The sequence below is a fragment of the Triticum aestivum genome, chromosome 5A (genome assembly GCF_018294505.1).
Source record: "Triticum aestivum cultivar Chinese Spring chromosome 5A, IWGSC CS RefSeq v2.1, whole genome shotgun sequence".
In the NCBI taxonomy this organism is placed as follows: domain Eukaryota; kingdom Viridiplantae; phylum Streptophyta; class Magnoliopsida; order Poales; family Poaceae; genus Triticum; species Triticum aestivum.
In genome coordinates, this window is record NC_057806.1 from 54,330,957 (window position 1) to 54,343,347 (window position 12,391).

The following is a 12,391-nucleotide window of genomic DNA, read 5'->3' on the forward strand; positions in this document are numbered from 1 at the left end:
CCCGGTCGCCCAGGCATTCCAAGCCGCGCCGCCGCCCTGCCCTCCCGCCGGTCGCCCCTCCCGCCCTGCCCCGGCCGCCCTCCCGCCGTCCAAGCCGTGCCCCGGCCGCCCTCCCGCATTGGCCCATGATGTATCTTTGCTTTACTTTTCTATGTCCTATTTGATTCGAACAATTAGTGTAATTTGCTCAAACATTGTTGTAATAATTTGAATAATTATTGTTTTATTCGGTGTTGTAATAATAACTAGAATGATTATTGTTTTATGTCAAATGTGATGAAATTTGTGATATGTCATATGATGAAATGTGTGATATATGAAATGACAGTTTTAGAGGTTGGGGTTGAGGCAAAGACTAGAACCTGCTTTAAGGGTTGGGTTTAAAGGTTCTAGTCTTTGTCCCTGTTTTTCAACTCTTAAAAGTGTTAAAAACTAACATTTCTCAATCCTTAAAATTGCTATAAGAGTTTGAGGGTTTGAGGGTTCTACTAGTAATGCTAAAGGAAAAAACTGGAGCGCGTGGAGGCCACCTCACCATCCCTCCCGCAAATCCCCCTCCGAAACAAGACAAGGGCACGACGAGCTGGACCATCAGCCGGGCAACGCAACCTCCACTCGGCGCAACCAACACCAACCCGAGCAATGGAGCTCCGCACCCTCGGCGGCACGGGCCTCCGCGTCAGCCCCGTCGGCTTCGGCGCCTCCCCGCTCGGCAACGTCTTCGGCGACGTCCCCCGCAACGTCGCCCGCGCCACCGTCCGCCGCGCCCTCGACCTCGGCATCAACTTCTTCGACACATCCCCGTAACGCCCCGCCACTCCCTCCCCTTCCTTCGCCCCCGCCTCCCGCGGGCCTGAGCCGCTTGCCGCTGTTCTTCGCAGGTACTACGGCGGCACGGTCTCGGAGTCGGTGCTCGGGGACTGCCTCCGCTTCGCGGGCGTCCCGCGCGACAGCTTCGTGGTCGCCACCAAGTGCGGCCGCTACAAGGAAGGCTTCGACTTCAGCGCCGCCCGTGTCACCCGCAGCATCGACGAGAGCCTCGCCCGCCTCGGGCTCGACTACGTGGACATCCTTCACTGCCACGACATCGAGTTCACTAACCTGGACCAGGTCGGTCTCGCCGCCCACCACCTGTTCGACGAATTCCCTCTACCACCTCTAACCCATGGTTGATCCTGTAACACTATGTATTGCTGTTTGGACGTTTGCAGATTGTGAATGAGACGATTCCTGCGCTGCAAAAGATCAAGGAGAGTGGGAAGGCGCGGTTCATTGGGATTACCGGATTGCCGTTGAGCATCTTCACCTACGTGCTTGACCGGGTGCCTCCCGGCTCGGTAGATTTGGTTCTGTCCTACTGCCACTACGGAATCAATGATACTGCGCTGGTGGATTTGCTACCGTACTTGAAGAGCAAAGGTGTTGGGGTGATCAGTGCTTCGCCCCTTGCTATGGGGCTTCTCACGGATAACGGGCCACCTGAGTGGCACCCTGCACCAGAACAACTCAAGGTATTGCTGTAATATACAATCTGTGTTCGTTTTCATCTGACTTTTTGCAGGACAAGCTATTTCTTCACAAATCACCTATTGTAGGTAGAATAACCAGATATAAGATACTGGTACTATCCTATTTTTAGAAGAAAACGACTAGCGCATAACACATTATGGTGTGCTGCCGCTGCCATGTCATCCTAGCCCCGCATCACAAGTGTTACCACATGGCTCAGAGCCGAGCGCTTGAAGGAATCTGACGGCACCGAGCACGTCGCTCCCGTAGACACCGATATGAACGTTCGCGCTGGATATTTCACTTTTTTCAATGCCCCAAAAAGGCGCCAAAGATGCACTTGTGTTGCTAGAATATGCAACCTCACACAGATAATGGAGCTTGAGAGCTGGCGGGTCACCAGCAAGGTGGTGCCGTCACCCTGGGGGCACCAGCAAGAAGCTTCTCAACCACCCTACCACCCTACTCTGACTTGATTAGCTACTGGTACTTCTTTCCTAGTAGAGAAGCTCTGACCACAAGCTCTGACCTGAATTGTTGTGCGCTGTAGGCCGGTAGCAGGGGTAGCAGGGAAACCATACTTTATTGATTATTGCTTGTATTCTGTAGTATACTCAAGATCCTTTATATGATCCTGTAGGCTAAGCCGACTCTGTGTCCTTGCTGGACTTTTACACATAGTGGTACCTAACAGGATTAAGCCCTGCACTTTCCTTTCTCTAGTTGACTTTGAAAGCTGAATAAAACTCCTGCTACTACTATTCCCCATGTAACAAATAAAGCAATGCTTGTTTGTAGGGGTTGTTGAGATGGAAAATGAGGGGCAGTTAAGAAAGATTAGTAGATTTTTATGAAATTGGACCAAAACATTCTGGACTACAATCTCAGTTATCTCAATTTGGGTGCTCATTTCTTTTTTTGTCAGTTCTAAAATACCAATTCAAGTATTTTGGTTTTGACAGTTCTTCGAAAACAACGGAATTTTAATAAGTAATTTCGCCTTAAAATTTTATTACTTCAAAATTTCATTGAATAAACTGTTTACATCATCATTGTGTGCACATGGATGTGGGTGTACGTAACTTCAAAGGTGTACTTTCTGACTAGAACATATTTTAAGAATTTTATTTGCAACAGGTTTAAAGTAGATAGCAACTGAAAATAAACATTTTTCATGCCAGAATCCTCATCTGACACTGATGAGTGGTGACCGTGTAGGTACGATACGGGTTGCATAGTGACGCATTTGGTAGGTTGCATCGTTTTTGGGTTATTTGCATCTGTGGCCTGACTCGGCCAGGCTGAGTGAAAACAGGCAAAAAACCATGTTCTGCACATAGTTTGCTTGCCTGTATCCCCTCCAGCCTGGCTAAGCAGAAACGCACGCATGGTATTTGGTTGCAGGCCTGTTCTAGGCAGATACAAAGTGTTGTTGTTTGTTTATCGGCAAGACATATGGTCTGTTAACCTCTTGTTGAAGTGGTGAGTTTACCAGCACACACACAGGCACATCATATAGGCAACTAATAACAGGCATAGCGTAAACAAGAGTCTTACTCACAGGCAGTTAACTGACAAACAGTTGCGGGCAAACTCTTAAACTAAACATCCAACGCAAAAGTCTTAAACTGGTGCAGAGATAACACCCTAACGATCCATGGCAAATGTCTCCTCGTGCCTCTTGCATTTGGTCACCACCTCAACGTCGTCGTCGTTGAAGACAGTCACCTTCAAGGTGTCGGGAGTCGCCAGCTTGAAGGTGACGAGGTACCCGATCTTGATCTGGTGAGCAATGGCAAAGAGGGCCCAGCCCTTAGGTGAGCCTGCTGTTGATCGTTCGGACCGTGACCTTCCAGGCGCAGCCGGTGTTTGTGGAGGTCTGGGCAAAAAAAAACAAATTATTCCATCCCAAAAATTTGAAACGCATGTGAAACTCACATCAATGTTTGTTGGCAAAAAAATTAGATTATTTTTAGGATTTTATTGTAGCAAAGGGTGCATTTGAGCTCGTGCTCACAAGAGCTTGTTTGCTAAAAACAAACATTTTATGCGAAAATCCTTATCCAAAAGTGATGAGTGGTGACCATGCAGTTACAAGTTGCATAGGTAAATTGATAGTGGTCGACTTGATTCTTTCTGCCAGTGGTAGAAAATAAATTTATTCCCTATGCTGTTATAGCTATGTTTGCCATGTATGAAGAGAAGTTCATGAGACTCGTAAGCATGGTTGCTGGTTTTATCCAAAGGTCAATAGCCCCTTGTCACCATTTTTGTTTGGTCGATCCTGGTTCACCCTAGTTGAGTGAAGCAGGGAGAGAGCGAGAGAAAGGGAATGGTAGAGTGGTCAGCGGTCCCTTTTGACGTATTTTTACCTCAGTTTCTGGTGGAGAAATATCTCAAGAATGCAATTGTAAAGCAACATGTATCTTCCATTGTTTCAAGTTGAGTTATGTGTTTTTATAGTTAATTATACACTTACTAGCTACACTAAATTATCATGCTGGATGATGTATTTTAATCACTTCTAATCCATTGTTCCATACTAAGGATGCTTTGTTTATGATAATCTGGCAATCCCATTTGCCCAACTAGCTATTACCTATTTTATCATTTTGTTAACCAACCTCTTGTTTTCGTGGTTACTTTTGCACAGAAGATTATAAAATATAAGTTCAGCTATTAGCTTCTAGAAGGCTCACTTCTTTGTCCGACGTGTCAAATCAATCCATCAATTGCCATGTATAACACGATCTGTTATCAGCTGGCATGCAGGACCGCAGCAGATCACTGTAGAAAGAAGGGGAAACATATTACAAAGCTAGCCATGAAGTATAGCTTGATGAACAATGAGATTTCTACAGTTCTTGTTGGAATGAACTCTCCAGAACAGGTATTCATTTTGCCCCATTCTGTTGGATCTTCTACGCAACATATTCTTTAAGCATACATTAAAGTATGTATATGTTAAATATCCCATTTCCTTGCCTGAATTTGCCTAAACCTGATGAACCACCTGCTGAGTGCTTAGTCATTGTGTAAAGTAAGTTTGTCTTGATCTACTCAGCTGTGGATGCCCAAGGGAAAAAATATATAATAATTTTTTTAGTTTTAGAAGAGAAAATAATATTGTTCTCATAGGATAATCATGGGAGTAATACTACATTGAACAAAACAGTCTTCGTTGTTTATGTACTAGCTTCTGCCTGTTTTCCAATGCTGCTTCGATTTTTAATGCAGATGAGCCATGTTAATTGTGACCTTTGTTTTTCCAGTAAACATAGACTAATATTTTTTGGACTACTTACTGCTTTATTAACGGGTGTCGGATAGTGTATTTGTTCAAGTTGGAACAATTGCTGAAATACCAGGCCTTATTAGCAAGTAAAAGGTGCATTAAAATTGTGTCCTTATTCTACTAGGAGGAAACAAATAGTAACATGATGTATTCCATAATTATAATAATACAAACATAATGTAACTATTGCCATTGGATGAATGTAAAAATATAATGTATAATGTATTACCACAGGAGGAAGCAAAATGACATTATTTGTACCTTTGATAGATTTCATCATTAAAAACATGCTAGCTTGAAAAGATGACTCTGAAGGAATTATTCATCTTGTGCTTACCTGATTCAAGGTGGAGGAGAATGTTGCTGCTGCAGTGGAGTTGTCGACTTCAGGCATAGATGAAGAACTTTTGCACGAAGTCGAAGCAATTCTAGAACCTGTTAAAAACTTGACCTGGCCCAGTGGTATTCAGCAAGCATAATGTCCGAGTCCGACATTAGCTTGGCCAGATGAGATCCATTGGGATGGATATATGTGTGCTATTAGTAGTTGATAGATAAGAGTCATATGTGTTCATCTGCAGCCTTGCCTGCCTGCCTGTCTTGTGATTGAAATAGGAATATCCAACTATCCTAGGCAACCAAATGGAAGACCGTCGTTTGGAATTTGTGGGCAATGTTGTTGTCTTGAGTAATTTATACGTATATGCCTGGGAGCCGACACTAACAAGAAAAGGTGAATGATGATTGATCATTGAATAAATTGTTCGCATGTGCCGCCCGTATATATCTAGAAAATCATATGGATACAGCTGCAAGTTGTAGTGTACCGTTGGGGTTTCAGTGATGATGTTGTGTGTATGGGGGTTACAGTGGTTCTGTGTTGGGTGGTCTTGTGGCTCCAATTCGCATGAGTAAGCATGTTTGTGACGTTTCTCGTCCAGTTTTTCATTAATTAACTGGGAAACTTTCTTCATCTTAATTGATGGATGAGACAAAAAAATTGCCTCCGTTTTGAAAAAAGAGAGTAAATGAACTATGCAGTGACAGTTTCTTCTTCTTTAGATTGATTCCATTCCAGTTGTCAATAAGAACAGAAAAAACCCTTTGACGGCAAGCGAGTGTTTATGAAGATTCGGAGCTCTACCAAAAGTGAAGTTTCCTCTCTAAACCTACGATCCTATAATTGGATAAATACTGAAGCACTGGATGCAAGAATAGACAGGGCCCAGGGAATCCAGCCGTCAATGGTGACCCAGGGAATCCTTCACCGGCATGTTCGCCCCCATGGCTGCTGATATTATCTGTGGCACCGGCATGTCCGCCGCGCGCGCGACGACCCGCTCCACCACTGCTGATATTATCTGTGGCATCCACTGCCGATATTTATCTGTGGCATCGGCATGCCGCCAGAGAGAACGACCTCTACGGCACGCAGTGGTTGACGGGGACGGTAACGTGACATGGATTGCGTAGCTGTACGGAGGAATGGTGCGTCGCACCGGAGAAGGGACCACGAGTGGAGTGCTTCAACCACATGGCTTGCCGACGGCGACCCTACCCCACCAGGCATTATTGCCGTCTCATATAAACATGGTATATACTCTCTTCCTCTCAAAATATAAACATGGCATATACAGTACTCTCTTGCTCTCAAAATATAAGACGTTTTCTGACGTTGGGAGTACATTTATATGTCCTTGTACTAGCAACTATTTTAATGTACCATGTGCTCTATCGGCCAAATTCGTGTGCAGCAACATTCTTAGTGTACATCTTTTCACTCTACAACTACGAGTGATATAGTTTTGATTGCTATACTCCCTTCGTCTAGATGTGTAAGTCATCTTAGTTTGCGCACCGTGACCAAGGTGGAAGGGAAAACGAGATAACTTAATGTTTTTTTACTAATTAATAACATTGCATGCAATGAACTAACTACTGCATGTCGTGTTTGGTAGTTTCAAGTCATTTAATGCATGCATGGCCCACATCTCTTAGGCTGGTTGTAATGGGAAGTATCATATACGAGATACTAGTCTATGATATTACATCCCTAATGCATAGTATCATATGTTAGTATCATAGAGGATTACATTTATTGCCATGCATGACACAAAGTAGCACATCATTTAATATGATACGGTATCATGATATGATACTCAAGCCTTTCTTTCTTCATTTAATTCTATGCCACTTCATCAAAATTGCTTAGTTGGCATGCATGATACTACCTATGATACTCCCATTATGGGCAGCCTTATTGGTTGATATGTCACGAAACAAGAAACACGATGAGAGTTAATGTACCGCGCCTAAGTGTTTTAAGATTATTTAATTTTTATAAGATAACTTACACATCTAGATGGAGGGAGTAGTTTTGTGCAAGCTGGGGCTTTGCTACAGCTCACTCGAGAGTCGAGACTCGACCACTGAGAGCAAAATGGGACTTCACGGCGCTCTCTTTGCTACCCTTCCTCTTACTTGGCCCGTATATGTGAATGTTGTGTTGCTTAATAATGTGGATACATCGATAGGCACATATCTCAATGGTGGCTCCGGGGGTTGATAAGGGCATTTTCAACAATCATATGATCATCCTTGGTAAAATTGTCATCTAGACCGTTTTGATGACATAGCACATAATAAAAGAAGAGAGAGAATGAAATTGTATAAACATAAAGCAACCTTCAGGCACAAGCTCCAAGGCAACCATGTTCATTTCTTCAATATTTAGTGAACCCGTCTGGTTGTTTAACATACGCTTAACATACATCTTACTTTTTTAGCGAGAAAACTTTCGATCTATTCATCTTCAATCATGATAATACAATGAACATCAGAAATAATAAAAATTACATCCAGGTACGTAGACCACCTAACGACGATTACAAGCACTGAAACAAGCCGAAGGCGCGCCGCTGTCATCGTCCCTCCATCGTCGGAGCCGGACAAAACTTGTTGTAGTAGACAGTCCGGAAGTCGTCGTCCTAAGGCCCCATAGGACCAGCGCAACAGAACATCAACCGCCGCCGATAAATAGTAGCATAGATCGGAAGAATCCAACCTGAAGAAACACAAACGCAGACGAACTACGACTAGATCAGAGAAAATCCACCAAGGATAAATCTGCCGGAGACACACCTCCACACGCCCATCGAAAATGCTAAACACCACCGAAACGGGGGCTAGGCGAGGAAGACCTTATTTCATCTTCAGGGAACCGCTGTCGTCTTGTCTTCCTGAGCAGGACACAAACCCTAACAAAACTTAAAGAGACGTATAAAAACGGAGTCCTTCCGCCAGCAAAGGCCGGGATCCACCGCGCCACCATGGCCTTAAGGCCACTAGAGACAGGCAGACCGACGGGGGCGCCGACGGGAGGCGAAGAAACCCTAACCTTTTCTTCAGAAGGAGGCGTCTTTTATTTCACTATTAACATACACCTTATTAAAGAGCATGTACGATGTGTCGTTGACTGCTGATGTGGACACTTATACCATCGACTGAACATACAATCTGTTGTGTTGCAGATGCTTTAAGCAGATATATGTAGAAAGATGGCTTCCACAACCCTTTTTCGAGATCTCTTCACTCTACTGGTGGCAATATTTTTCTATAATCTGCGTGCAAGCTGGGGCCTTGTCTTCATCAGCTCACTCTACCAGTAGCAGCTACCCGATGTTGCCGTTTCTATGGGCTGCCCAATTTATTTATTTATTTTGCAAAAGTTTGCAAATCGTTGGAGACGTTTACATTATGGGACAGAGTATAAAAACAGCTATGCCCTAAAATAGAGCTGCTGTTAGAGACGCTCTTAGGCGAACTACAGCCCCACCATGGCTGTTTGCAGTATTTTCCTTGTCAAGAAATTCAGTGAGTGACCCCGCAAAAAAAAGAAAAGAAATTCAGTGAGTGAGCGAGCGAGCGTGCGCATTTGTTTTCAGCTCTACTCTATCCATGCCCATCTGTATGTACACGATCCACCACGTGCTCTGTCCACCAATTCGCGTACAGCAACCTTTCGGGGTAAAAAAAAAGCAACTTTTTCAGCTAAGATCTCTTCACTCTACCAGTAACTGTGTACTGTAATTTTTTGCTATATTTATGTGCTAGATGGGGCCTCCTTGCCTTCTTCCTCAGCTGCAGCTCTCTCGACCACAATGATAGACTTCACGGCGCTGGTCTCCCTCTTCTTCGTCCTCCTCATCCTCAAGCTGGTCACCGGCCGCTACGCATCGCCCACCCGCGGGCAGCGGCTGCCCCCGGGCCCATGGCAGCTGCCGCTCATCGGCAGCCTGCACCACCTCCTGCTGTCGCGCTCCGGGGGCCTGCCGCACCGGGCCATGCGCGACCTCGCCCGCGCCCACGGCCCGCTCATGCTCCTCCGCCTCGGCGCCGTGCCCACGCTCGCCGTCTCCTCCGCCGAGGCCGCCAGGGAGGTGATGAGGACCCACGACGCCGCCTTCGCCAGCCGCCACCTCAGCGCCACGCTCGACATCATCACCTGCGGCGGCAAGGGCGTCCTCTTCTCCCCCTACGACGACCGCTGGCGCGAGCTCCGCAGGGTCTGCGTGCAGGAGCTCTTCAGCCAGCGCCGCGTGCTCTCCTTCCGCCCCGCCCGGGAGGACGAGGTCGCGCGCCTCCTGCGCGCCGTCTCCGACGGGTGCCGCGGCGGCCGTGCCGTCAACCTCGGCGAGAAGATGTGCCGCATGACCACCGACTCCGTGGTGCGCGCGGCCATAGGCGAGAGGTGCGACCACCGCGACGAGTTCCTTCACGAGCTCGACGTGGCCGTGCGGCTCACCGGCGGCATCAACCTCGCCGACCTGTACCCCTCGTCGCGGCTCGTGCGCCGGCTCAGCGTCGCCGCGCGGGACATGGTCAAGTGCCAGAGGAACATCTACCGCATCGTGCAGAGCATCATAAAAGAACGAGCCGGCGCGCCGGAGCCAGAGAGAGATGAGGACCTGCTCGGCGTCCTCCTCAAGCTGCAGAAGGACGGCGGCCTGCAGTTTGAACTCACCACCGAGATCATCACAGCCGTCATTGTGGTAAAGATATTATGATCATTCCTCAACCATCCTTTATTAGCACGGTTCTGTACTACATCAGTTGATGATCAGTGTGTTAATTAAAGTCCTTGATTTGTCCCATTTCAAATTAGTTTACAACAACAACAACAACAACAACAACAACAACAACAACAACAAAGCCTTTAGTACCAAACAAGTTGAGGTAGGCTAGAGGTGAAACCCATAGGATCTCGTGACTATCTCTTCCGACGTGGCGCGTCGATGAGGGGGTTACTCCCCAATGAAAATCTTTTGGGTTTCATCTCCATAAGAGTGACTGGGTTTTTTTCGCCAAGCCTATCACAACCCTCCTCCTTTACCCGGGCTTGGGACCGGCTATGTTGAGACAACATAGACGGAGTTTCATTTGAAACTAGTTTAAGTTTGAACAATATATTAACATCTACAACACCAAATTAGTCTATTGAGATGTTTTATGAAATATATTTCCATAAGATATGTATTTAGTGTTGTAGATCTTAGCACAATTTTCAATATAGATGGTCAATCTCAAGCAACTTTGACTTAAGACCAACCTATAACTTTTATTCTTTAGGAACGGAGGAGGTAATTTTTTAATTAAGTTTGACAACGCCCATTTGTGTGTAACATCAAATGATAAGCAACTGCAGGACATTTTTTCTGCCGGGAGCGAGACATCGTCGACGACCTTAGAGTGGGCCATGTCGGAGCTTATGAGAAACCCACGGGTGCTACATAAGGTGCAGTCGGAGGTGAGAGATGCCTTCAAGGGAAAAGATAAGCTCGCCGAGGAAGACATCGTCAAGGTGAGGCTGGGCTATCTCCACCTAGTGATCAAGGAGGCTCTAAGGCTGCACCCGCCGGGGCCGCTCCTGCTCCCACGGGAGTGTCGCGAGGCATGTCGGGTGATGGGCTACGACGTGCCCAAGGGCACCAAGGTGGTTGTGAACGTGTGGGCGATGGGGAGGGACCACATGTACTGGGGTGACGCGGAGGCATTCAGGCCAGAGAGATTCGAAAACAGCACCATCGACTTCAAGGGAGCCGACTTCGAGTTCCTCCCATTCGGAGCTGGCCGGAGGATGTGCCCCGGCATGTCGCTCGCGATGGCCAACATGGAGTTGTCGCTAGCTAGTCTCCTTTTCCACTTTGATTGGGAGCTGCCCTGTGGCATGAGGCCCGAAGATATGGACATGACAGAGACTTTCGGTATCACAGCGAGAAGGAAGTTCAAGCTCTCGGTGCACGCAAAATCCCACGTCCCATGTGGAAATTGATTTGTTTGTTAATGGCTCAATGCATGTAGGGATGGCGCCTTAATTTGGAATTATATGTATTTTCTGGCCAATACATTCGCGTAGCTGCAAGGTGTCATCATCGTCCTTGTACAGTTGAATACCCTGTTTGAATCTCAGTTGCTGTTGCATATGTATGTCTCATTTATTTCTCTGTCCAAGAGTTTTGATTGCATCTATGGTGAACTTGAGATAGATGCCAAATGTCCACGATTTCATCCAATTAGGTTGCTATGAAATGCACAATGATGGAGGGGCGTGTGTTCGGGTGCACGTGAAGCCCTATGTCCTACGCACAACAGTATTCATCAGCTAGAAAGCTTCTTGGCCACATAAGTTTCCATCTTGTTGTTGATGATTTATAGCGTAGATATGCGGTAACTACTTTAGCAATAGTCATGGAGAATATATTATGTGAATGTGCATGTATTCAAATGAATGTGCCCACATCATTTAGTTCCAATTATGCACTTTCCTTTCACAGTTCTTTGGAGCTGGATCATCTTACCTCCCTTGATGTGGACATAGACATCATAGATACGTCTATAAATATTACACGACACATTTTGCAGAATTGATATGATAAAGATTACATAAGCCATCCAACTGCACACGTCCACGAAGCTTAATGTAGTGTGTGTGGGTGTGGGTGGGGGGGGGGGGCTGTGGCTCCCCAGGCCCCAGCCATGCACAATTCATTGAAGAAGAAAAATTGATAGAGGGCTTAGTTGAAAGAAAACATTGTTGTTTGCCCCCTCAGTTAATGGAAATTGATTTGTTTGTTAATGGCTCAATGCATGTAGGGGTGGCGCCTTAATTTGGAATTATATGTATTTTCTGGCCAATACATTCGCGTAGCTGCAAGGTGTCATCATCGTCCTTGTACAGTTGAATACCCTGTCTGAATCTCAGTTGCTGTTGCATATGTATGTCTCATTTATTTCTCTGTCCAAGAGTTTTGATTGCATCTATGGTGAACTCGAGATAGATGCCAAATGTCCACGATTTCATCCAATTAGGTTGCTATGAAATGCACAATGATGGAGGGGCGTGTGTTCGGGTGCACGTGAAGCCCTATGTCCTACGCACAACGGTATTCATCAGATAGAAAGCTTCTTGGTGAAGGAAATATGCCCTAGAGGCAATAATAAAGTTATTATTTATTTCCTTATTTCATAATAAATGTTTATTATTCATGCTAGAATTGTATTAACCGGAAACATAATACATGTGTGAAT

At 45.9% G+C, this 12,391-nt stretch overlaps 2 protein-coding genes across 2 annotated transcripts; both read left to right on the top strand.

The window, feature by feature from the left end:
• Nucleotides 1-511: 511 nt before the first annotated feature.
• On the top strand, nucleotides 512-5,612 carry LOC123102293 (L-galactose dehydrogenase). The gene is made up of 5 exons (XM_044523593.1): nucleotides 512-803; nucleotides 882-1,110; nucleotides 1,212-1,511; nucleotides 4,271-4,399; nucleotides 5,152-5,612. The coding sequence occupies exons 1-5, from the start codon at nucleotides 643-645 to the stop codon at nucleotides 5,281-5,283; spliced, it is 951 nt and encodes a 316-aa protein (XP_044379528.1). The 5' UTR covers nucleotides 512-642; the 3' UTR covers nucleotides 5,284-5,612.
• Nucleotides 5,613-8,856: 3,244 nt separating this feature from the next.
• Nucleotides 8,857-11,284, top strand: LOC123102294 (zealexin A1 synthase). Its single transcript, XM_044523594.1, has 2 exons — nucleotides 8,857-9,855; nucleotides 10,509-11,284. The coding sequence occupies exons 1-2, from the start codon at nucleotides 8,965-8,967 to the stop codon at nucleotides 11,133-11,135; spliced, it is 1,518 nt and encodes a 505-aa protein (XP_044379529.1). The 5' UTR covers nucleotides 8,857-8,964; the 3' UTR covers nucleotides 11,136-11,284.
• Nucleotides 11,285-12,391: the final 1,107 nt, after the last annotated feature.

What these genes read in the sequence shown, in the direction of transcription:
- LOC123102293 (XM_044523593.1), top strand. Translation starts at nt 643, where the DNA reads ATGGAGCTCCGCACCCTCGGCGGCACGGGCCTCCGCGTCAGCCCCGTC. An exon ending in AGTTCACTAACCTGGACCAG is followed by an intron (nt 1,111 to 1,211) that starts GTCGGTCTCGCC and finishes GGACGTTTGCAG; the next exon opens with ATTGTGAATGAGACGATTCC. An exon ending in CTGCACCAGAACAACTCAAG is followed by an intron (nt 1,512 to 4,270) that starts GTATTGCTGTAA and finishes ATCTGTTATCAG; the next exon opens with CTGGCATGCAGGACCGCAGC.
- LOC123102294 (XM_044523594.1), top strand. Translation starts at nt 8,965, where the DNA reads ATGATAGACTTCACGGCGCTGGTCTCCCTCTTCTTCGTCCTCCTCATC. An exon ending in TCATCACAGCCGTCATTGTG is followed by an intron (nt 9,856 to 10,508) that starts GTAAAGATATTA and finishes AAGCAACTGCAG; the next exon opens with GACATTTTTTCTGCCGGGAG.